Raw genomic sequence first — 23,545 nt, 5'->3', positions numbered from 1 at the left:
TCCTCCAACTGGGTGCTAAATATCAGAAACATTATATCGTTGGGGAAGTGAATCAAGGCGACTTTAGCCATTTATATCGTATTTGACATGATTTTATAGTGCTTGCTAGTTTATCTGTATATTTACCCAAATGATGCGGTTCTCGAAAGAGGATGAGAGATGGGTGTAAGAGGATGTTGTGTGACTCTGCACATCCATCAGGCCGGTGAACTTATCTTCCGTTGTTGAGAGTAAAAGTCTCTGATATACGCCCACATTCCGTCCTCTCCATTTCCTCGTACAGTGGGTGTATGTTTCCATTATTCCTCTACGAACGTCTCTGTATACCATCCAGCTTTCAGCATTGTTTATTATTGATTATAAGGTAATACATATACATCACAAAATACAACGTCAGCTCCTTTTCCTGTGTGGTAATATGTTATAACAGTTTCCTTGTTTATTTCCTTGTTAAGAACACACACTGCAAAGTCAAAAGAAAGTGAAGGATTACATGCGAAAGGCGACTGTATTATAAACACGCACACACACACAAACACATACGCACAAATATATATATATATATATATATATATATATACAGATATATACATACAGAGATATACGCACGCATACATGCACTCACACCCACACAAATAATATTATAAAACACATTTCAGCACTTTTGTATAGCTGTTAATACAGTTTGTGTGGTGCTTGGTATTTGTCTCTATTTACAGTCGAGCCCTGTACTGTTGAGAATGGCGGTTGTTCGGATATTTGCTTGCCCACCGGTTCGGGAGGCTACGAGTGCGCATGTCTGGACGGCTACACACTATCTTCAGATAACCATAACTGCACAGGTAGGTTGCCGCATGTGTTTATGTTCGTATTATCATCACCTTTCAATACACAACGCTTTCTTTTGCGTCTTTCGTGAATGAAAATAAAATTTCATCAGATTTGTTCCAACATCAGCCACCTCTCAAGTTTGCTGTACGTAAATCAGAAAGATGAATGTATTGAATAATTTTTCATTGTCATCTGAATTATACAAAATGCACGTGCTCTTAGGCTGCACATGTAAATGTAAAGAACGTAAAACATTTCTTTCTTTTTTTCAAGAGAGGCAAAGTTTTGGATAGTTTGTGCAATACAATCATACCCTCTTGGTATCTCTGAACAGGATGTATAGATCCGTCGATATCAAGAACAAGACGATTATGCAGGGAACCTATGAAAGTATACCCATGATTATGTCAGGGTGTGGTTTTTTTTTTTTTGGTATCGTGAAAAGAAATAGCTCAAAACCTCTCACACACGCACTTGCTTACAGATTTTTTTGTGTTAATAAACCCTGAGTCACCCTCTGTATCTATATATATGTAAGATACATTTCTGTCTTATTCTATCATATATTATATCATATCTAATATTACATTCTATTCTATCATATTGTATTATATCATATCATATTATATTATATTATATTATATTATATTATATTACATTATATTACACTAAATTTTAATATATTGCATCATTACATTATATAATGTTTCCATACAGAGATACGAAATATAAATTGAATTGAATGAAATAGCAATATTCAAACTATTTCTTATCCTTGACTTCTGGTTTTTGATTACGCAATACTCCCATTGGTGTAACAGCTAGTCGTCTGTGACATCATGTGTTGGCTCTGTCCCTCTCGTATTGTTTAGATATATCTTTGTCTTTTAAATTTATTCCCCTCCCCTCTCTCTCTCAATTCACATATCTATCTATCACTGCTCTCTTTCTCTCTCAATGAACCTGTGACACACGAAATCTACCAGACATCGACGAGTGTGAGCAAGAGAATATATGTGACCTAAACGAAGAATGCACCAACAGGCCCGGTTTCTATGTATGTCAGTGTGCCATGGGATATCAACCTGTCGGCCATGAGGGAATATGTACAGGTGAGTATAAAGATTAATCAGTTTGATAAATTTCTAACTTCTTTAGATTATCTGGGGGGGGGGGGGTAAAAGCCCTCGATTCCTTTCATTGTATTTGGCTGATACGTGATTTTACTTTTGGAAGCTAGTTTAATTGTAACCTGTAGAAGGTGGCGACTGGATCCGAAAAGAAAAAGAGAGACGAAGAAGTGAAATCGGAGAAGTTTCTCGAACTTTCTTGGACCTTCTTTTGACTTGTCAAAGAAGGCGCGTCTTGGAATGTTCTTAGTTAAGAATGTTAGCTCAACTTTAGCAGTAAAACAGGGAAAACTGCGTGAGGAATCAGTATCGTTTTCATGTTTCCTCGAAAGTGTGTGAGCAAACTATTACACGGGATTCCACCCTATTATCACTAAAGAAAAATGGAATAAGTGCCTGAGGTTTGGATCCCCACACCGCTGGACTGCCTGTTTAATCTATACGACAGTCAATACTTTTTGTTTTTCTATACATAAGCACTGCAGGAACGTTTCCAGCGTTTTGTGTTTTTGCAGGGAAAGTCTGTCACGTGGTATGCCTTTTCCACTTAAGAAGGTTTCCGAAGTCTCCTGAAACTGTATCATTATTCTCTTTAGAAAAACAAAACCAGACAAAACAAAGACGAAAACAATGGCAAAAACTGCGGAAGTATTCTAGTTGGGCGTTTACAGATAGAAATGGTATGATGACACACAGTTTACCCTATTGAGGCTGGAACCAGATTTGTTGTAATACCAAGATCAAACTCAGTACAAACCACTTATACGTCATTATTCTTGGAATGTTCCACAATATCGATATACATAAGTTACATTACTGTTGTCTCTGTTATTGTTTCAGACATAGATGAATGCACAGAGGACCCGGATGTCTGTGGTATCGGAGCCGACTGTGTGAACTCTGACGGTGACTACCAGTGTATCTGCCAGGCTGGATTCCTCTCATTCTTTGGCGACGGGAATTGTGAAGGTGAATATTTCGTCTCGTCTTAAATATTGTAACAAGATAGATGTTTATATAGATAGACAATAAGATAAATAAATAGATAAATAGATAAATAGATGGATATGAAGATTATTCAACCAAAAGGCGATTAATCCATTGAAAAATGATGGATTTAAAGTCTTCATATACGTATAGATGGGTGAACGAATACATGGATCTTCATGACTGTGTACCGTTGTGATATGATGTAACATTATAAACTATATATAAACTACATTTGATGCATGACTTCAAATTCATTATGTAAATATCTACTGTAATATGATATGATATGATATGATATGTATCTCTAATGATTATGAATTTTGTATATTATTATGTATTATATATTGCGTTATCCTTTATAACCAACGATCTTTCCTACTCAGACGTGGACGAGTGCGAGTTCACCGAGCTACTTCACATCCTATGTGGACCGAATGCCGACTGTCTGAACACACCCGGCTCGTACGATTGTCTGTGTCTGGACGGATTCGCGCGGGATTCGAATGGATTTTGCGTGGGTAAGAACTGGGGAAAACTGAAAGGGAAAAAAACCAAAGGAGGATGACTTGAAGGAGAAGAGGGAAAGAAGGAGAAGAAGACGGAGAGGCGGAATGAATGAACAGATTTTCGTACTGCGAGAGGATAGCCCTGTCAAGGCAGCACGAATAGAGATTAATGAATCTCAAGTAAACGGAGGCTACTGTAATCCTCTAACCCTTTCTCTGCCAGTGAGTTTTATGTGCACATTTAATTTCACATAATATACCAATGGGCAGGTAATTATTGAGGCAGGCTGAGGGTTAATGCATGAGCCAAATCTTGGGTCACAGACTCTTTGAACAGCATTCTAAGATTGTACTGCAAGAAAGATCAGAGGGATAAAACTAGAGCCATATGTCCATTTCTACTAGCTAATTCTTCAAGATTTACTGGATAGACAGATGGGGCAGAGTGAGGGAGAAGGAGAGAATAGATTCTGAAAGCTTCCATCTCTTTGAGCATGTTCTGCCAATGAATTCAACAATATTGATAATAATGTAGGCCTACATACTAATTCAAATTGATCTGATGTAAGATAATTGTTTCGATATTTACGTAAAAGTGTCAAATAATGTCTATTATACAAGGTACGTACCTGTTACTACGTAGGAATCTTGCCATGCATTGCATATTTCATCTAGTGTAATTTTATTGACAATTTGCCCAGATTTTAACGAGTGCGAGGTGGAGAACTTCTGCGGAGAGGGGGCGTCCTGTGAGAATCTGGACGGCTCGTACCGCTGCGTGTGTCACGATGGCTACGAGAACACGGCTGCTGGTTGCGCAGGTAAAGAAACGAAATATCCAGTTCCTTACTCAGTTCAATTCAAGAGTCCTTAAACATGCCAGCACCACTTGAAACTCTACTATCTTAGATGTTAATGATACCTTAAAGTTATAGTCATAAGAGGATTTTGGTTTATAAGTTTAACATCCGAAGGGATCCCGAACAAATGCTCTCACCATACAGAACCCTAAAATTACGAATTCTGCGTCAGAACGGTTTACAGCAGGTTGTATTCCGTCTGAGCGCATGATAAATTCACGTCGCCTTGAAGTACTCTCAACAGTTGGGAAGAAAACGATAACAACTCAACGTAAATCCCTCACTAATTGATAGATTGAGCACATCATGCCTGTCAAACTGGAAACGCTATTTTCGCATTAAGTCAGATAAAAGCGTTTAAGAACAGAGTTCTGTCAAATATGTGCCCATAAAAAAATACTATGGCCTCCCAATGAATTGACGCATCCGTATAATGGAAAGCAAGTATGGACGAATTGTTCCATAATGTGATGGTTAATATGTGTGCTATCCCAATCTGTACTTCAAGTTCATAGCTCAAATCTGGCGGTTACAGAGATTCTTAATCATTTAACTCAAATATCTAGATGTATATCATCTTTAATGCAAAGAGCGGTGATTCTATCCGTCTTTTCTCCTCATATTATTGCATTCCCTTGTTTTTGTTTGTATCCACGTGATTTGTTCCTCACATCAGATATCGATGAATGCTCTCGAGGTGCGGTGTGTCCCGGAATCTCGCTCTGCGTCAATCTGGTCGGCAGCTATCTGTGTGTGTGTCCGTCGGGCTTTGAGGGCAACGCCACGGATTGCCAAGGCATGTATATTACTTTGTCTGCGCCATTGCACCTTTTATAGCCCAATCATTGCGTCACTACAACGTGTCGCATTAGCGCATCCTTGCTCGGCGACCCTTTGGTATTTCTATGATGAACCCTATGCAACTGATCCTGTTGGTCTTCACTTTTTGTTGCGCTGATACAATTGGTTGCAGCAATTTTTTCAGTCATCAAATATTTAGTCATAACAGTGTCATACGATGATGGAGAAAATTAATGATGGTGATGATGATGATGATGATGATAACGATGATGATGATGATGATGATGATGATGATAATGATGATGATGATGATGATGATAAGGATGATGATGATGATGATGATAATGATGATGATAATGATGATGATGCTGATTAACGTCAATACTTCCATCAAATCAATATACTGAAACTTAACTTAGTAAGCCTCTTTTGTATAAGCAGGATTATTTTGTTGTGACTGCTTCTGAGAAGAGCGTGAATGAATAAATAAACAACACAATGCACGCATGAATATAAATATAGTTACAATATGCTTACCAAAAATTGTTCCGTGGGTATGAAGATAAACGATAAATGAGTAGATAGAAAGTCAAGTTAATCTGTGAAAAGATAAGTAGTTTAGTGGCTACAGATTATTAGAAATGAATAACAATTTAAAACAGATCAGCAGATACATCTTAAAAGAATATGAAACGAAAATAAAAATGACTATACCTCGATTATTCCTTGCCGCAGATATCGACGAATGTTCCACTGGCCGGCATGACTGTCACACCTTTGCCAGATGCGGTAATATCGTCGGATCCTACTTCTGTCAGTGCTATGCTGGTTTCCATGGCGACGGGAAAAACTGCGACGGTAAGAAATGGCTTCAGACAACACTGTCACCATGATTTTCTGTTCTCTCGTTGCAATGACTTTTTGTTTTCCTCTCCCGAAAGGGCACCGCTAGGATCTAAAAAAAAATGAGAGAGTGAAATTTTATAGAGAGTGAAAGATGAAGCAGAGAGGTATACATAAAATATGAAAAAAATAGAGAAAGTATTCCGCTAATTGATTCGCAGTTATGCGAGGTTTGTGTACATTATCAAGACATCTCGTTCCAGAGTTACGTCTGTTTTCTTCTTTTTTTTATTCAAAATGCCTTGCTTTTGCTTCATTGATAAACCCAAGTTTTTCAAAAACTGACGGATGTGACGTAGCAAGCGGCGGTGGTTCAGAGTAACAATAGGAGGCCTACATTTTTTTAGAACAATGACTATACTTAATAGTCCACTTATTCCGCCCATCCAGGTCCCTTTATTCTTTATAAGTCTAGATGTTTGCACATAGATATGCATAATATGTACGTATCGACTGTGTGTGTGAATGTGTCTTTGTAGGTAGGCCCTATGTATGTGCATAGTTAATAATGTAGTGCCTACGTGTTTGAGTCATCCAAATTTCTGTCTGTCTGTCTGTCTGTCTGTCTGTCTGTCTGTCTGTCTGTCTGTCTGTCTCTGAGTCTGATCTTCTGATTTACTTTTTGAAATCTTCTTCTTTCTTTCTTTTTTATTTACGCTTCTCCCTCCCTCGTTCATATACTTTTTTTTTTCCTGGTCTACTTACTCAATAGATGCGGACGAATGTGCGTACAACAACGGGGGTTGTGACCAGCAGTGTATCAACCAACCGGGGACCTTTAGCTGCGACTGCTTCCGGGGTTACGAGGTGGGGCAGGTCAGCTCGCAGTGCCACGGTAAGATAATGCGAACATTTGACATTCGAGTAGACACAGGGGTACATGTGCTCTCCATACTGAGTAAAACATCTTGTCAAAGGATGGATGCACTAACCAGGCAAGATTCCAAACCCAGACCTTTTGTTTACAAATAACGAGCCTTGTCCACTATATGCCACGGTGCTCCCAAGTTAAGTTCACATCAGTTTAATTTGACAGCATGTGCGAGCAATATAAGGCGGCTGTAATCATACACTGCTGATATACTATAACTTTACCAACAACAACAAGAACAACAACGCAGTTAACAGTGGCTTGTTTGTACACTATGAAATAAAAGCATCACGCAAACTCTCAAATTTTGTAGCGGCAGCCTTACACACGAACCGTATAATACATCTGTGTACCACTGCCATCATCTTCTGATAATAGGCAAATAACAAAGAAAACAAATAAATAAACAAGTTTTAAAGAGAATTCATAGAAAGGTTAGATTGGTTACACTCCTTTTTTTTTAAATTTTGCTCGGCTTTTACATAACTTAATTGTGACAAACACATCTCTGCTTTGAGCAGTATAATGATGGCGAGCGCATTGAGCAATTTTATGATGACGAGTGCATTTGTTGTTGAAAGAAGCTACCTCAATTTATCTTCTCTCTGACTTAGTTATCTTTTCTCAGTTAGAATCTACCCCAGCTTGCCTAATAAGTGATATTGTATTCCATCTTGAGAAAAGAATGCCACAGTTTTGGTTATTCTATGACAATATCATGAACCTGCTTTCGCGCCTCATATTCATCTAACCCCATAAAGCCCAAGGGGGGGGGGGTGCACATTGTGCCCCTACCAGATTTTCATTCGCTACTCCTTCGCCCTTTATCCAATTTTAACCAAATTTTGTGAATTTTCCCAAAATCTTATTGCAAACATTTTGATATATAATTGTGCTATATTTGATATTGCTGGTTGCCATGGCAACCATAAACTGACAACCATGTCAGTCAAATTTTGCGTATTTTTCTGTTCCAATCTCAATTAACAATGTTGTAGTGTGTGAAATTGGCGTTTCTTGGCTGAAATTTGCTGAAAAAAAAATGTGAAGTAATTATGACTCTAAAATGTTTTTCCTATCATTTCCTATGTTTTTACGTGACATAGACATAAAACAATAGATATGATAGAGATAGTTGAAAATAACAGTTTTTCCAAAAATTGCCCTTCTATTTTGTGTCATTTTCAGTCCTTCACCCAAGTTATGCCTGTAATATCATTTGTTATCACATTATCAATTTGCAAACTTAAAATTCCAATAATATGAAAATATGAAATGTGATTACTATTCACGCACTTATCCCAAACAATGCATGACAGGTCTCATAATGTATTTCTGTAGTTTGCTTTGAATAGTGCCCCCATGTGGGGACCTTGACAAATTTCAACTAGACAAATAATGAGATTCGACTTGTACATCATTTGTGGCAAATATGAAATAATTAATCTATACTGAGAAACGTATACTGGGGATAAAGATATTACACAGAAAAATCATGTTTTTAGCACATTTCCTATGTATTTCTTTATATTTTGGAAAAATAACGCCCTCTATGGGTGAACTTGAAAAATGTCAAATGCTCGGTCATGTAGAGTATGAGTTGTTCTACCCATGTGCCAAATATGACGGTAATACATCAAACAATAACAAAGTTATGTAGAGGGCACAATGTGCACATACATACGCTCTTTAACAATGATTGCACAATACCTCTCCAAAGTTGTCTGTAGGCCCTACCTAAGCGCGAATCGTGTCAGTAATTTTCTTTTGTGCACAATGTTGAATAATTCGTCGGATGAGTCTCCATGTTATGATATACGCCGCTTCAGGGAGTAGACTGGTGCACAGAAAACCTTTCAAAATAATCTATGTAACTTCCTCTCGCACCCAGTCATGTTGTTTGATAAATAATTATGTGAAAATTGATTCATGATGTACGCTCAGATATAGACGAATGCTCGTCGCAAGAAGAGATGTGCCAGCAGCACTGTTCAAACCAGCCCGGCTCCTTCCGGTGTTACTGCGACATCGGGTACCAACTCCATTCAGACGGATCCACCTGTATCGGTGAGACACGGGGCCTGCCTGACAGTGATAGTTATATTACATTGAAAGCCTTCATTTATTTGATATCGTTGCCTTCCATTTTTTGAGCTTGTTGTTGTCCATTTCTTTCCATGACTTTTATTCGTTTAAACTAAAGTTTGGTATAATTTGCGTCCTGAGATATGATTTCTTCGTCTTAAACTCGTTTTTTTTTTCATGTGATCACGTATACCCAGCAGGTCTTTCTTCTTTACTTTTCTGTTTTGCGTTTTGTACCCGCTCCATGAACTTCTGTAAAAACGGGTTCACTGCTGCATTTTAATAACTCGTCATGAAGTGTCGGTATTTTTATGTGGATTAAGCGTTCATCCATTAATAGCAATATACATTTCTGTTCTCCTTTCCGGGTACGTTCTATCTTCCCGAAATTCTTCGTGCGCAGTTCTTCTTAGCAAATCTAAGTTTCACAGAAGCTTCATTCTTTTCCATTTTGTTCCTTTATGCGGGCGGGGGGGGGGGAGGGATCAGTGGTGTTTTAAACATGTCAAACATTTTCCATCTCTTTCTTTCCCCGTTCTCCAAACCTCGCTCCTACACGACGTACACACAGACATCAACGAGTGTCAGATCAATAACGGAGGATGCCAGGAAGTATGTATCAACACCGACGGATCGCATCACTGCGACTGCGGCCCCGCCCATGCATTGGTGGTGAACAGCACCAGCCAATGCGAAGGTGGGTCTGTATTTTCTTTTTAAACTTTTATTGTGTACCACAGACTGTGGGCAGTGTCTCAGTGGTACGGGTTTCTCTCCACTATTTATTTTTCTTTTGAAAATTTGCGATTAGTGTCATTAAATAAAAACAAGAATAATTTGGGTAGTATGAGATCTTAGACTCTCAATGTTTTTCTTAAGATAATCAGTCTTCGTTACTAATCCAACCATCAGTACGTAGACCCCCTGTAAAATGACCCTTTTTCTGACATATTGCTCTGACATCAGCTTTATTACTTCAGTATCGTTAAGGAGCTATCAAGCATACTCTTGAGAGAAAATTCTCTTATCAGTCTGAAAGCCGTCGAACATGGACAGTGATCGTTGCTAGAATTGTCCAATCATGTTCATCCAATATAGCTTTGACCGCCATAACCCACATTCACTTGGCTGTATAGCAATCAGATCAAAAGGCTGTGCTTGGTAGCGCCATCTCTCCAGTATTTTTGTTTCTTTATAGCAGTAGTTGTAGTCTGGTGTGTGCGAGACGAGGTCCGCATCTTTATTACCTCGCTGTCAACGAGTTATGACTACTAATAGTCAAACAGTGATGTACAGCAAGAATTTGACATTGAGAAAAGGGAAATGGATAAAGAGGAAGTGGAAAAAAACAGCAGTCAGAGACATGCATAAATAAAAGATAATTGATTTGATACATAGATAGATAAAATGATTTCAATAGACAGATTCAGAAAAAGGGAGGAGGGAAGAGTAGAGATAGATAGAACAGTATCGTACACTGGGGATCGACGGCAGGAGAAAAATGTCGAACCCATTTGCGACGGATTTTCAGCGATGTATGCCGGGCACAATGGTACCGCCGAAAAGCGGGCAATAAACAAAATGCATCAAGCCTTTTTAGCCGCTTAATTAAAAAGTGGATGTACAGGTCTTTGGCAAACACGGTGAGCACGTGAGAGACATGTGCCCTTACTAGCACACATGCATCAGAATTACGTCGCGAGAAGAAGAGAGTGTGCCTTGGAAAAACAAAAAATCTTTCACGAGGAACTGAACTTATATAGAAAAAGAGATGCGGTGCATCCACTTTTTTGACTGAAGCTCTGGATATTATTGCTTTTTATTGCTCCTGGAGGGCGACGGAAGTGTTCTAGGGGAATTTTATTCTATCTATATTTTTTTCCCAGGAAGCTACGCTTTTCCATGATCTTATTTTCATCATTTCAATCACGTTTCCTCATGTTGTGTCAACTTCAATGATTTATTTTATGTTAAAGGGGAGATGCCATACTTTGATATTACATGTGTATGGAAGTTGTGTTATATATGTAGGTCTTTTATATCAAATATATTTATGTATCAATGAATATATTATATATATATATATATATATAATATATATATATATATATATATATATACAGATAGATAGATAAGATAGACAGGTAGATTGACTGTATATAGGTAGGTCTATATAGGTTTTTGAATCTTGCATGCGGTGAGAAGGCACCTTGTTGAAACTCTCTCTACGGATCCTTATTAAGTCATGAACGTGACTTATCGAAACTCACCAGGGCGCATCCTTCTTCTCTAACAAGGCCTTAAGGCGAGGCAAGTTTTGGGTTTTTGTTTTTTTAATCACGTAAACTTCTTGTTTTCCAACCTTCTTGCTCTAGTTTTTTTATAATTCAACTGTTTTAGTCATCATCCCTCGTCTGTCTCTCATTTCTCTTTATTACCATTATGATAATCAATATGGCTTCTGTCATTCATGTTATGTCTCAAAATGGAAGGTAGAACGTGCAGATCGAGGGCAGGATTGAAACTTTTAGAATGTCATAGATTCTTTTGTCTCAGTGAGGTTCATTGCGATTATTCACCCCAAAGTTTTAAGTCGATGCCGCGCCAAAGTCGTGTAGTCATGAGCATTGTTTATCGTTGTTACCATGGTGACTGGTTAGAAACAATCAGACCTGGGTTAGAGGTTGACTTTGTCAATCATTAATGTCTCCCTGGCTGCGGCGGGGACTTGGATAAACAGTCGCCTGCATGCTGCCAACACACGTAGTTTTGTCATGACCTTAAAATAAGTTTTGGAAGCAGGTTTCCGCGGAGATGGCGTCACATTGTCATTCAGCTCTTATCCAATGACGCGTCTTGCCTTTTTGTCTCCTCCTCCTCCAGAAATCACAACATGTGCCGTGAAGAAGGACATCAGGACATCATCAAGTAGCTAAGACTAATGTGACCCACAAGCATCACACAGATATGCCTCTGACATTACAAGCAGATAAGAACGATGTGCTGAAGTAATTGTAGTCTGTTTTTGATGTTATCGTGGTCCTCTTCCGCTAATATTGTGGAATAATTTCTCCCATATGTTCTGCGAACGTTTGTGTAATTACTCCTAGGTTCTCACTATATACATCATACAAGTGGCTAGTCTAACCCAAGCAGGTGGTGGCTGGCAACTAGAATAAGCATTGTTCTGTGCTTCTGTATCCTGTCCCCACCTCCACCCCCCCCCCCAATATCGATAGAAGAAAAAGAGAAGAAAAATACACAAACAAAAATTAATGAACGATTTTTTAAAATGATGACGGATGACCAGTTCCTGGAAGGGGACTCGAAGACCATGGAAGGTTTTTATCAGCCACGTTAAAGATGCAAACAAACAAACAAACAAACAAACAAAAAAACGAACAAATGATAAATACTGTTTGTGTCTTTAAGTAATGAGCAGAGTCATGTGCCCATTTTCAAACGGCCTTTCAACCGGTCTTTCAAATACATATCTTATATAAGATGCGCGCCTTTATCCAACTGCCAAAAGTGTCTTCTACACCTCGATGATTTCCACCTGTCGCAGATCGCAACGAGTGCGCGGACGCGAACGGAGGCTGTGAGCAGTTCTGTGAGAACACCATCGGGAGCTACCGCTGCACGTGTAGAGATGGCTTCATGGTTCGACCCAGGCTGAAGTACAGGTGTGAAGGTAAGTATATGATCGCAGAGGAAATATGCCGCCTCGATCTCCTTGGTGTTTCGTTTGTACAGTTAGGATAATCTTGCAATTATGATATCAGTCATGGCTATTTGTATCGAATCTGTAACTATTCGCAAGCAGGCAGGCAACGCCAGAAACAGATTTATTTCAGTATCTTTTGTACGAAAAAGTAGCGAGGTTCCCAGCAAGGTTCATGCTCACCCACACGCATTTGAGACCTCTAACGTTGGATGCCAAAGTGACTAACGCAGAGGGGGTATTTCAGTGATTCTGAAATCACACCAAGGACGCTCCCAGGCTTGGACCCACACCAAAGATAGTAGCTTTAATAAAATTGCTCTTCACGAGCCCTATCACTTTGCAGTACCAAGGATGGTGAAACAATTTGATCCAAACAACTTGGAATGCCAGCTTGATCGATATGGATTAGCCATAGTTGATGAAAATGAATTCCTCTTTGTAAATGAGCTCATTTTGGAGGGTACAAAAAATGCTCACAATTATTGTTTCGACGGAAATCACATACAGTTTTTTTAGTCATAACACCATCTAGTTTCCCGCCATGGACCTCTGAAGAAAGTTCGAGCAGAGCACTCACCTTATGCAAATTGTAAGAGTGATATCAACATGTTGATTTACTTGAAAATCAATTACAAACCACATTGATTTATTTTTTCGCGATTGTCACAGTATTCTTTTTAAATCTTTGGTAACAATAATCATCTTAGAGGGCGGTGAGTTTGCTCAGTCGGTAGCGCGTCTGCCTCACGATCACGCGGCCCGGGTTCGAACCCGAGTCTGGACTGAGCAATGTTGTGTGTAAACATACCGTCCCCTCTAGCAAGAGGCAAAACACTCTGTCCCTCGGATAGGACATAAAATGGAGGTCCCGTGTATGAGAGAGTCACAGCTCATGCACGTAAAAGATCCCGCTTCATTCATTCATCGCAAAGAGCAGGGTGTCTAACCCGGTGAAGTGGTCCCACCCCACATCCAACTGGACCCCATGGAAGACCAGCTTATTGTAGCTGAATATGGGCTATCCAGCCATCTTCACAGATGGAAAATGAACAACAACAACAACAACATCTTGGATAATATATGATAGACAGAGAAGAGATTTGATATATTCGACATTCTATCCCATCCCCCTTTCAATAATTGTTGCCCAGCTATATGTGACCCACCGTGTATGAACTACGGTGTCTGCGCTGGTTCCAACTACTGCGTATGTCCGGCAGGCTACGGGGGACCGACTTGTACTCGTGAGTATGAAGTGTGAAGAGTGATTGAAGTGGAGATTAAAGCATTAGCGCAGTGGAGATTGAATCATATAATTCTTATTGTATTATCATATCAGTCGGAAGGTTTTCGTAAATCAATAATTCTTGAACTGGCAATTCACCACATATTTTGTCTCCATTGTGGTCACTAAAAGATGCCAAACAGCACGACCAATTACAGGCTAATCATTGTTTTCCCCGTTGTCTCCATTCTTTTCAACACATAAAACTGTAAAAACATTAACTTTGCGTCGCCCAGATTACTTCATAAAGTATTATGTTGTTCTTGCGCAAAAACACTTTGCCGTTGAAGACAAGTCCCGGGGATGCTTGGGCAGATGTCTGTTCGAAATGTGTGTTATACCAAAATCAGCTCGTCTTCGATAGGTTAAAATAACTGTTCATGGGACCGATCCTACTTCGTGTTGTAACAAGTGTTACACTGTAATCTCGATAGGCCAAAGTTGTCACCGAGATACATGAACTAGAATACGTTTGCTTAATATTGTTAACAATATATTGCATAATATGGCTTAATTTATTAATGTATACTTTGTATTTGTATCACCTTTCTGTTGGACACGTTGGATGGGGGCAATATTGAATTGAATGTACATCTATATCACGGCTCTCGACTTTTTCAAATAAAAGTATGACAAGTTTTCTTGGAAAAGTGATGATATGATGAATTTACTTCATGGCTTTGAAGTCCTTGAAAAGTTTAATCTACGATTTATTATTTAAAATGATCATAATTTTTGTCTTTCCCCTGCGTCTCCCCAGCTACCTGCAACCCACCCTGTATGCACGGAGGCACGTGTCTCCGCTACAACAGGTGCTCATGTCCCAGTGGCTACTCAGGCATTGGCTGTCAGCGACGTAAGTTATCACCTAACTTTGCCCGTCTCTTCTCTGTATTTATCTGTCTGTCTGTCTGTCTGTCTGTCCATATATTTCTCTCTATCTGACTCTCGTCTCTCTGTCCTTTTCTGTCTGTCTGTCTGTCTAATCGTCCGCCTGACTATCTGTCTTTCTGTCTGTCTGTATTTCTGTCTGTCTGTGATATGCCTATTTTAGTTTATCGCTTGATATCAATGTGCTTCCATCAAAACGCATTCCCCAAAGTTCATAGTACGAAATCAGATATGCCATATAAGTGCATGACTGATATTTGGTGATGACTTTTGTCGTTGATGGTACTTCGAAGAATTATCCCCATCTTTCACCACCCAGTTGGCAACGTATTAACGTTTATAGTGGAACGAGATTAATCGAAGATATTGCTGACGTACTGAATATGTTCACTTTCTTTTCCAATTACGTCTGCTCCTTCGTACACATTGGCCCGAATGAAGGTGGTACAATTGAAACAATGGTTTAAATCATTGACAAAGACCAAAGTTTTGTATGGGGCGCCAAGTGTCGCATGGCCTATTTCGTTATGAAATCAGTTATTTTTCATTTCGTAAACATAATGGTCATTTCGTCGACGAAATGACTGAATTTGCAGCTGTTTTGTAAGAAAATAGCCATGCGACACTTGGCGCTCCATACAAAACTACGCTGCATAGTCATCTTTAGCACCTTCTCAGAAGTCTGTTCGTGGTGTTGTAATATTTCCCTGTCGTGTTAAAACTGATTTACATTGGCATTCTTAACCCTCCAAGTACATCTGTCACTGTCAGTGGTCATGTTGCAACCTGTGATAAACATAATACCACACATATAGCAAAAGTTATCTTTGGCAGTAAGAGGATTATTAATAGCTCATTACGTCCTTTTTTCCCAGCCACCTGTGAGCTGCCTTGCATGAACGGAGGAAACTGTATTGGGCCGAACGAGTGCCAGTGTTCCGCTGGATATGAGGGCGACCAATGCCAAACGCGTGAGTTGAATTGCGTCCTCACCGGTTGGGATGGGAAACTATACTCAACTGTCGACAACATTATGAAACCGCTTACTTTCTTGGATTTTTTGGTCTTTTCATTCCGCCTGTAATTTTTTTATGAGGAGATATTCAACTTTGGACTGAGCAGATTTCGAGATGATTCACAACTTCGATTTAACCATAATATTACCTTCTTTGCCCGATTCTTTTCGAAATATTATTGGCATATATAGCGCTCATTGAATTTCCAGTGGCAAGAAGAGCGTATATGTCGCAAGGATGTTTGAAACATCTTCGTTATGACCATGTCTTAAGCAGTATTTTATAATAAAGACAAAATTAGTTGACTGAATTCCGAATTATGTGTAATACCTTAATTTAACGTAAACCTGTTTCAATATTGGAATATAAGCTTTCTTTGATTTCTCTGTAACTATCTTTTCATCTAGGAATCAATAAAAGAAATAGCCTAAGGCCACTTCAGTCCAAAAACGTAAAACGTTTTCCTATGATTGTAGCATAAACATTGTTTTCACTATCACACCGTAGACTACTCTTCAGTAGGCAGTAACACATGAACACAAGGGACTATGACATAATTATGTATATAAACGTGTATGTTTTTCACCTTGCAGTACTGTACACCGATGTTTTCCCGACATGATAATTATGTGCATTTCTCAACTATCTTTTGATATGTGAACTGTGGAAACTCATCTGTGATAACGTGAGAAACAAACCACATAAGGGCATATTGTGGTTGTCTTTCCCCCAGCCCAGTGTCAGCCGTCGTGTGAGAATGGCGGGACGTGCTATGCATCGGATACCTGCATCTGTCGACCGGGCTTCTACGGGCCCAGGTGTCAGTACGGTGAGTCCTCGCTAGACCCAGGCCCTCCCCGCTCTCAGACTCTATCCATCCCATAGCTACAGAATACTTATTGGATTCCTACTCGGTTACTTTCAATCCGAGGATGCGAGTCCTGGTTTCTTGATGTCAGTACGGTGAGTCGATCCTCTTTAGACCGGAATTTTGTTCACTCTATCCGTCCAGTGGCTATAGAATACTGATCAGATTCCTAATTGGTTACTTTCCATGCTTTCATTCCGAAGATGCGAACTCCAATCCGTTGGCAAAGATTCGCTGGCTTGTATTCAGCTGGATCACCGTTGTCGTAGATCCGACAAAATTCTATCAAAATTCGCTCTTGGATATAAGAGATCAGAGTGTGTGAGACCTTCCTCCCACCTCTCTCCCACCCCACCTTTCCCCCTCAGTGTCTGTTGATCCCCCCCCTCTCTCTCTCTCTCTTCCTTTCACACTCTGCTGTGAGCTACATCATGAAATCTTTTGCGTTAATAAAACTAGACTTTTGTGCTATCTCCCAAGAAAATTAATTTAGTCGCCAATTTTTTATTTTTTATTTTTTTGGTGCAGTTGGCGAACCAGTATGAGGACTTCTCGTACAGCGCCATCTTCCGGCCAAACCAACACATTTACGATACACGAATTTGCTAAATCTCAATCTCGTGCCATCAGAATACTCGAGTATATTCAGTATCATTAATAGTTAAGTATACAGTGGAATATGTTCTCTGTACTACTCAGTATTTGATATTGCGTAAATCATGCTCATAGTCAATGAAAAATGCGTAAGAGTGACACATATTTCGTCAATATTAACAATACTACAACAACAGATACATATGTATACATCACCGTCATACACAGTCTTTAGATTTTTTAGGTATTCAGTGACACCGCTGTATGCATTTCCGACATTGCTTCGATGGTATCAAGACTGATTTGTATCTATTCACAGCAACACGAAAGCCATTAGTATTGTGTTGCTCGCGTAGCCCCGCGGAATCAGTAACTAAGTCAGACCATTAGCCGCGTTTTCGTAGTTTCCTTTTATTAACCACCACTGCAGTGTTAGAATATAGTTTTCCCCACACATATTTCTCGTTTCTTTAGTGACCCATGTTGATTCATGTACGTACACACAAATCGATATCCATGCGGGCATTATGTGCCTGACGAACATACTTTAGGGATCCACGTCGATGTAAACACACTAGGCCTACTGTACCACATTGCGTGTTCTTACGACAACATTGTTGTCGTGTCCGCGATCTCAATCAATAACGCGGGAGCAGAGGTACTTTATTTGTCACCTATAATAACAGATGGGAGTTTCCGAATCAGAACTTCCGGCAAAATCCTCTTGTATTATTTTCCTCTTTTGTCGTCAGACATACGTCAATATTGTGTTGATGAATGAGAGTAGGTTTCATGGGGGAAAAGGTGATTTGATTTGTTGACATTCTTTTTGACTTATATGATGTAAGCTCGCATTATGTGTTTTATATCTTGAAGCTCTTAATTATCTGACTGAATTGAATATGCTACTGGCGACTGTGTCCTATATCGTATATTCTTTCTTTCTAAAATATACTATGTACCTTTCAAAGATTTATGAATAAAAAATATGTCTGCTCACTAAAAATAGATGTATACACTTTTTTTTTTCAGTCAGATAGCATTTTCTTGTCTCTACTGAGTAGGTCTACACAATGGTCATTCAAAATTGTGCGGAAGTTTTCAAACAATTTCTGACCAATCAAAATTCACTCCATCGTTCATAGAATTCAAATAGCGAAGTTCGTAACTCTGAATCCACTGCCGCATCTTCAATACCAAGAAAGCTTGACAAAAAATATTTTGTCCTCTTTGTTGCCTCGACAGAGCGCTCGTATTGTTACAGACCGTGCAGAAACGGAGGAAGATGCGTGGGTATCAACAGGTGTAGTTGCCCATCCGGCTATTACGGACTTCAGTGTGAACACGGTAAGAAACAAAATGGGTGTGGCAGGGTGCTTGGTATACCGCGTTTAAACCTGGGAATTGTCACCGACATTATCATGAATATCATTGGGTGGCAAGAGTGTATGCATGTTTTGGGTGTAAGAGGGTTAATTATTGTGACAGACGTAGCCACGAATTGGTTTGTGATAGCCTGAGGCTGTGGCATGTTTGTTTATTAAGTCTTTTGTTTGCTTGTTTGTTTGTTTTTTAGTCATCATGATCAATGTTCAACTTTTGCCGCCCAGCGTGACAACGATGTGTATAACAATGAGTTCAGATCTACTGATGCTATGATTCTTGGGGAGAAATTGGAATCGAAGAAAAGGGGATGCAAAATTTGTTGCGTACTTTATGAGGGCCTCGCTTTGCTTTCAATAACCAACTAATATTACTGTTTGATTAATGTGCTAAATCAGTTTTTAATAGGATATAAATCGGATATATGTATTTTTCATATATGTGTATACAGTTTATAATACTAGTATTCATTCATATCATATGTCATATAGATAATTACATTACATTGTTGATACGTATAAATATAATATATATCATACATTATACATTATATAATATATGATATATAACATATAACATATAATATATCATATATGATATATCATATATGATATATAATATGTAACATCTAATATATATTATATAACATATAAAATATAATATATAATACAAATCATATGATATATAGTGTATAATATATAATATTATGTGATATATAATATACAATATTTCATGGATAGACGTGACGGTTGTAATAATCTGACGTGTGTTTTGTTTGCTTGCTTGCTTTTAAGTGGGTGCCGTGCGATGTCGGCCCGCCTGTCAAAATGGCGGAACGTGTATGCCTGGCAACAGGTGCATTTGTCCCACCGGGACTTCGGGGCTGCGATGTGAGAGACGGTGAGTTCAGACTGGTAGGGAGGTATCATTTTATTTTAAATCTTGATTAACAACAAATCCAAGATAAAGAAACACATGATAGTGTTTAGGTAAATTTAGACAGACAAGAAAGTCTTTATACATTCCTGGTTAAAAAAAACAAACAAACAAACAAACACAGCCAACAACACGTTAGAAACACAATACTCCTCTTTGTATTTTGATGTTTAAAGTTAAGAAAGACAAGACAGACATGAGAATGAAAACAATGACTGCATCAAGTAGAAAACACCACACATGACTATGTTTGGGTAAGCTGAGACTGACTAGGTGTGTCAAACAAACAACTAAACAAAATATTCGAGTAAGGAATAGAATATCGTGTTTATTGATTATCAAACGACATGTGACTGCACAGTTCAGACTGTGCAGGATGCTGGGTTAGTGCTGCGCAATAAAATTTCATTGTGGTAATGGGTTACCAATGCAACATTAAAATGTAGATTTAGAGTGCAAGTTCTGTTACGAAATCTAACTCGTGTGTCATTGCAGAAAAAAGGAAATCCCATTATATCTGCTCTCACTCCACCCCCTTAAACTGCTAAGCGTGTTTCACTTTTGCTTTATTGTAAGTAATAGTTCATTGTTAACAATATGGACTAATATCGATCAATATCATACGCATAATATGCGCAACCCTGGCAGCGCCCTCAGTGTTGGCCACAGCCTGTTCGGCATATTGCATTATTCGTGGTTGTAGGAAACTCTGCAACCAACAATAAACGTTGGCTGCCTACAATGAAAAGAGCAGGGTTAAAGTTTATCAGACAGATGTTGGGTTTCCCTGAGACCACATTCGATTTTTCTGTCGTAGCATATGCATGGGTAGATCCAGATTTCATGCTGCGTTAGACTGCACAATTACACCAAATCACAGTCAGTTGAGATGCTATCGACCATCGAAGATGTCGACGATAATAATGATGATGATTTTGATGATGATGATGGTGATGATGATGATGATGATAATAATGATGATGCGATAATGATATAATGATGATATGATGATTGTAATGATGTTGTTGCTGCTGCTGCTGATGATGATGATAATGATGATGATGATAATGATGATGATGATAATGATGATGGTGATGATGATGATGATATGATGATGATGACATGATGATGAGGATATTATTATGATGATATGATGATAATATTTATGATGATGATATTATGATGATGATGATATGATGATGATGATGATGATGATAATAATAATGATGATGACGACGACGACGAGGACGATGATGTTGAGTGACAATGGCAATTGATGATAATGCATGATAATGATGGCATGACATGAATTCTTAAAATAAGGTACTTTTAATGTTCTTTGTTCCTTGGTACAGTGACTGCCCCCTACAGACCTACTCTCAGACCGTACGCCGAGGTTCCCGGCGTTTCGTGAAGGAAAGTTACACTTCCCCCTGCGGTCCCTTCGGCTGGAGGACGTGCACCTTATACAGGTGAGAACACTAGAACATAGGTCTTGCTAATGGGGTGTGTCCAACACCCCTTCTGTTCCTGTCTGTATACTTTGCAAGGTCTTGTTATTTAATCATTGGTTGTTCAAGACGTACTATACATCACCAAATTACTCCTTTTTTCTTACATTCACGTTTAACACGTCAGCTGATAGATACATATAAATTTGAATTCTGGGTAATGAAGATGTTGTTGAATCTTTGAAAATAGCCACACAGAGGGACTCATGATAACCACTTTCTACCATAAGATAAAGTCAATAAGTGTAAATGTCTATACGAATTCTCAGCTCTGAGAGCTATTTTTGCCTACAGAAGAAAAAAAAAGTATAACAGGACTAGCTGATTCTCTTGACTTGGTTTGCAGGACTATCCAAAAACACATCTACGACACGGTGACGAGGGTGGGTTACCGGTTGGCGTGTTGAGCAGACGGACGATACTTTCATCATATCGATACCCCCCGTTCTGGATCGAGCACTGCCCGCGCTTCAAAGAAAATGTGAAAAGGAGATTTTCTGCAAACCGAGACCATGGCGGAGATTCATTTATTCGGACTTTGAATCAGGGTCCGAACAAGTCAACGAAAACGTAACTGATTTTTCACAAAGCGTATTTAGTTGGATACAGTCGACGACAAAAAACAAACAAACAAACAATCAGGCAAAGGCAATTATCACCGCATCATGTATAATCATGCAGCACCGTTGGACATCCATAAATGTAATCCTGCGAATGATATCCATATTTTCATATATACTTTTTGAGCGTTGCGTTTGGTGTAGATTAAATGAAGCAAATGTATATACATCCTAACTTCATGGTTGGTTAACCATTCGCATGAAGCTATTACCTCCTATTTCGGGTTCATATGATGGCAGCTCAGTGGAGAAAATGTGGCTTTCGTTTTTTTTAAACCAAAAACTAAGAAAAACATGCCTTTAAGATTTCTGATGGGATCAAAATTCGTGACTCTTGATTACGTTGTGTAAAAGAGGCTATATAAACAGTTATGCATCTCATTTCCCACTCGCCGAATTTCTTTCGCTAAAATCAAGCATGTCTTGTCAAACTACCGGGCTCCTTTCATACCAGTAGGTGAGGAATCACGGTGTAAATGGCGTTGATAGGATTTTGTAGTGGCTTTCACCCTATATATATGTTTTAATTCCCATACTACATACTATAATTCCTATCTTGCCTGGACTCTTATGGCATGGTTTAATGTACTGGTAATTATTTCAGAACTACATTGCTCATTATAGGAGTATCAAAAGGCACTGTACCTTGGTATCATATTCATAATGGTATCGAAAATCCCGGTATGCTCAAGTTCGCGCTATAAAAACAATATAGTCCTTCTGTTGGAGGAACATTACTGATTTCCCCTGATTATCCATGAGTCCAGTCAATCCATGCGGTAGAGAAATCCCATCTTCAGATTTTAATATGTATTTGATCATCGGAGAGCAAATAGTTACAAAGAATATTGAATATTAAAAATAATAATCTTATGTAAATCACATGATATTTGTGAATATTCTTTGTTCAGTGACTGAACGGGTGACGTGTTTCGAGAGAGGGAAAGAGAAAAGATGCCGAGTGTTTGAGATATAGAAAAAAACCCACTAAATCATGAATGATTTTGTGATTAGGCTTACTGTAACCCTCGTGAAACAATACGAATATGCTTCAATAGATCTACATGTATTTACAGAGCTGTCATTGACTATCGAATGATGTATACAACCCGTCTTCAGAGAGTCATAGGTCTTGTTATTCACTATGTCCTATAATCTTCTTTCATTTTGTGGTCATACATACGATATATTTTACTTTCCGATCTCCATAGATATGATTCATCAAACACACGAACGCATCAGGCATGTCAGGGTTTATTTTATGTGTCATCACAAAGTCCCGCATGCAATTTTGGTGTATCATGTCAATATAATTTCCTTCAATTATGGGAGGGGGCGGCTATATGATAAAGTCATTGAATATCCTTCATTACATAAATGTTGATAGTTTGCCTCAAATAAACATACATTTTTCGATATTGACAATGCTGAATATCCACCCTGGTTTACGTTGCCACGGCAACATGAAATACCTCCAGAAGACACTTCGAGAATCCACGCTGAAGTACCGTTGTACCAATATTTCTATCTTCCCTCACGTCTGTCAGTCTGTCTGTCTGTCTATATCTGTCTGTCTCTCCCTCTTTCTCTCTCTGCTCTTTTTCTCTCTTTTCTGCCTCTATACCTTTATCTCTCTCTCTCTCTCTCTATCTCTCCTTCTGTCATTTTTTTTTTGGTAATATTCAATGGCTTCATTCAAGAATGAAAACATGTTTAATGTTTACTTTTCTCAACGTA

At 38.8% G+C, this 23,545-nt stretch overlaps 1 protein-coding gene across 1 annotated transcript; it reads left to right on the top strand.

Annotated features, from left to right (window-relative positions):
- The first annotated feature begins 130 nt into the window (after window positions 1-130).
- LOC139736045 (uncharacterized) lies at window positions 131-22,338 on the top strand. The gene is made up of 21 exons (XM_071646796.1): window positions 131-165; window positions 685-842; window positions 1,818-1,943; window positions 2,802-2,930; window positions 3,335-3,469; window positions 4,159-4,278; window positions 4,994-5,113; window positions 5,854-5,976; window positions 6,734-6,856; window positions 8,837-8,959; window positions 9,549-9,674; window positions 11,861-11,905; window positions 12,546-12,671; window positions 13,856-13,948; window positions 14,750-14,845; window positions 15,756-15,851; window positions 16,630-16,725; window positions 18,604-18,705; window positions 19,536-19,641; window positions 21,033-21,149; window positions 21,535-22,338. The coding sequence occupies exons 1-21, from the start codon at window positions 131-133 to the stop codon at window positions 21,593-21,595; spliced, it is 2,256 nt and encodes a 751-aa protein (XP_071502897.1). The 3' UTR covers window positions 21,596-22,338.
- The last annotated feature ends 1,207 nt before the right edge of the window (window positions 22,339-23,545 follow it).

The sequence above is a fragment of the Diadema antillarum genome, unplaced genomic scaffold, assembly GCF_040938485.1.
Source record: "Diadema antillarum isolate AM-2024a unplaced genomic scaffold, OU_Dant_1.0 scf00000028, whole genome shotgun sequence".
In the NCBI taxonomy this organism is placed as follows: domain Eukaryota; kingdom Metazoa; phylum Echinodermata; class Echinoidea; order Diadematoida; family Diadematidae; genus Diadema; species Diadema antillarum.
This window is presented reverse-complemented; position numbering and strand designations above follow the sequence as displayed.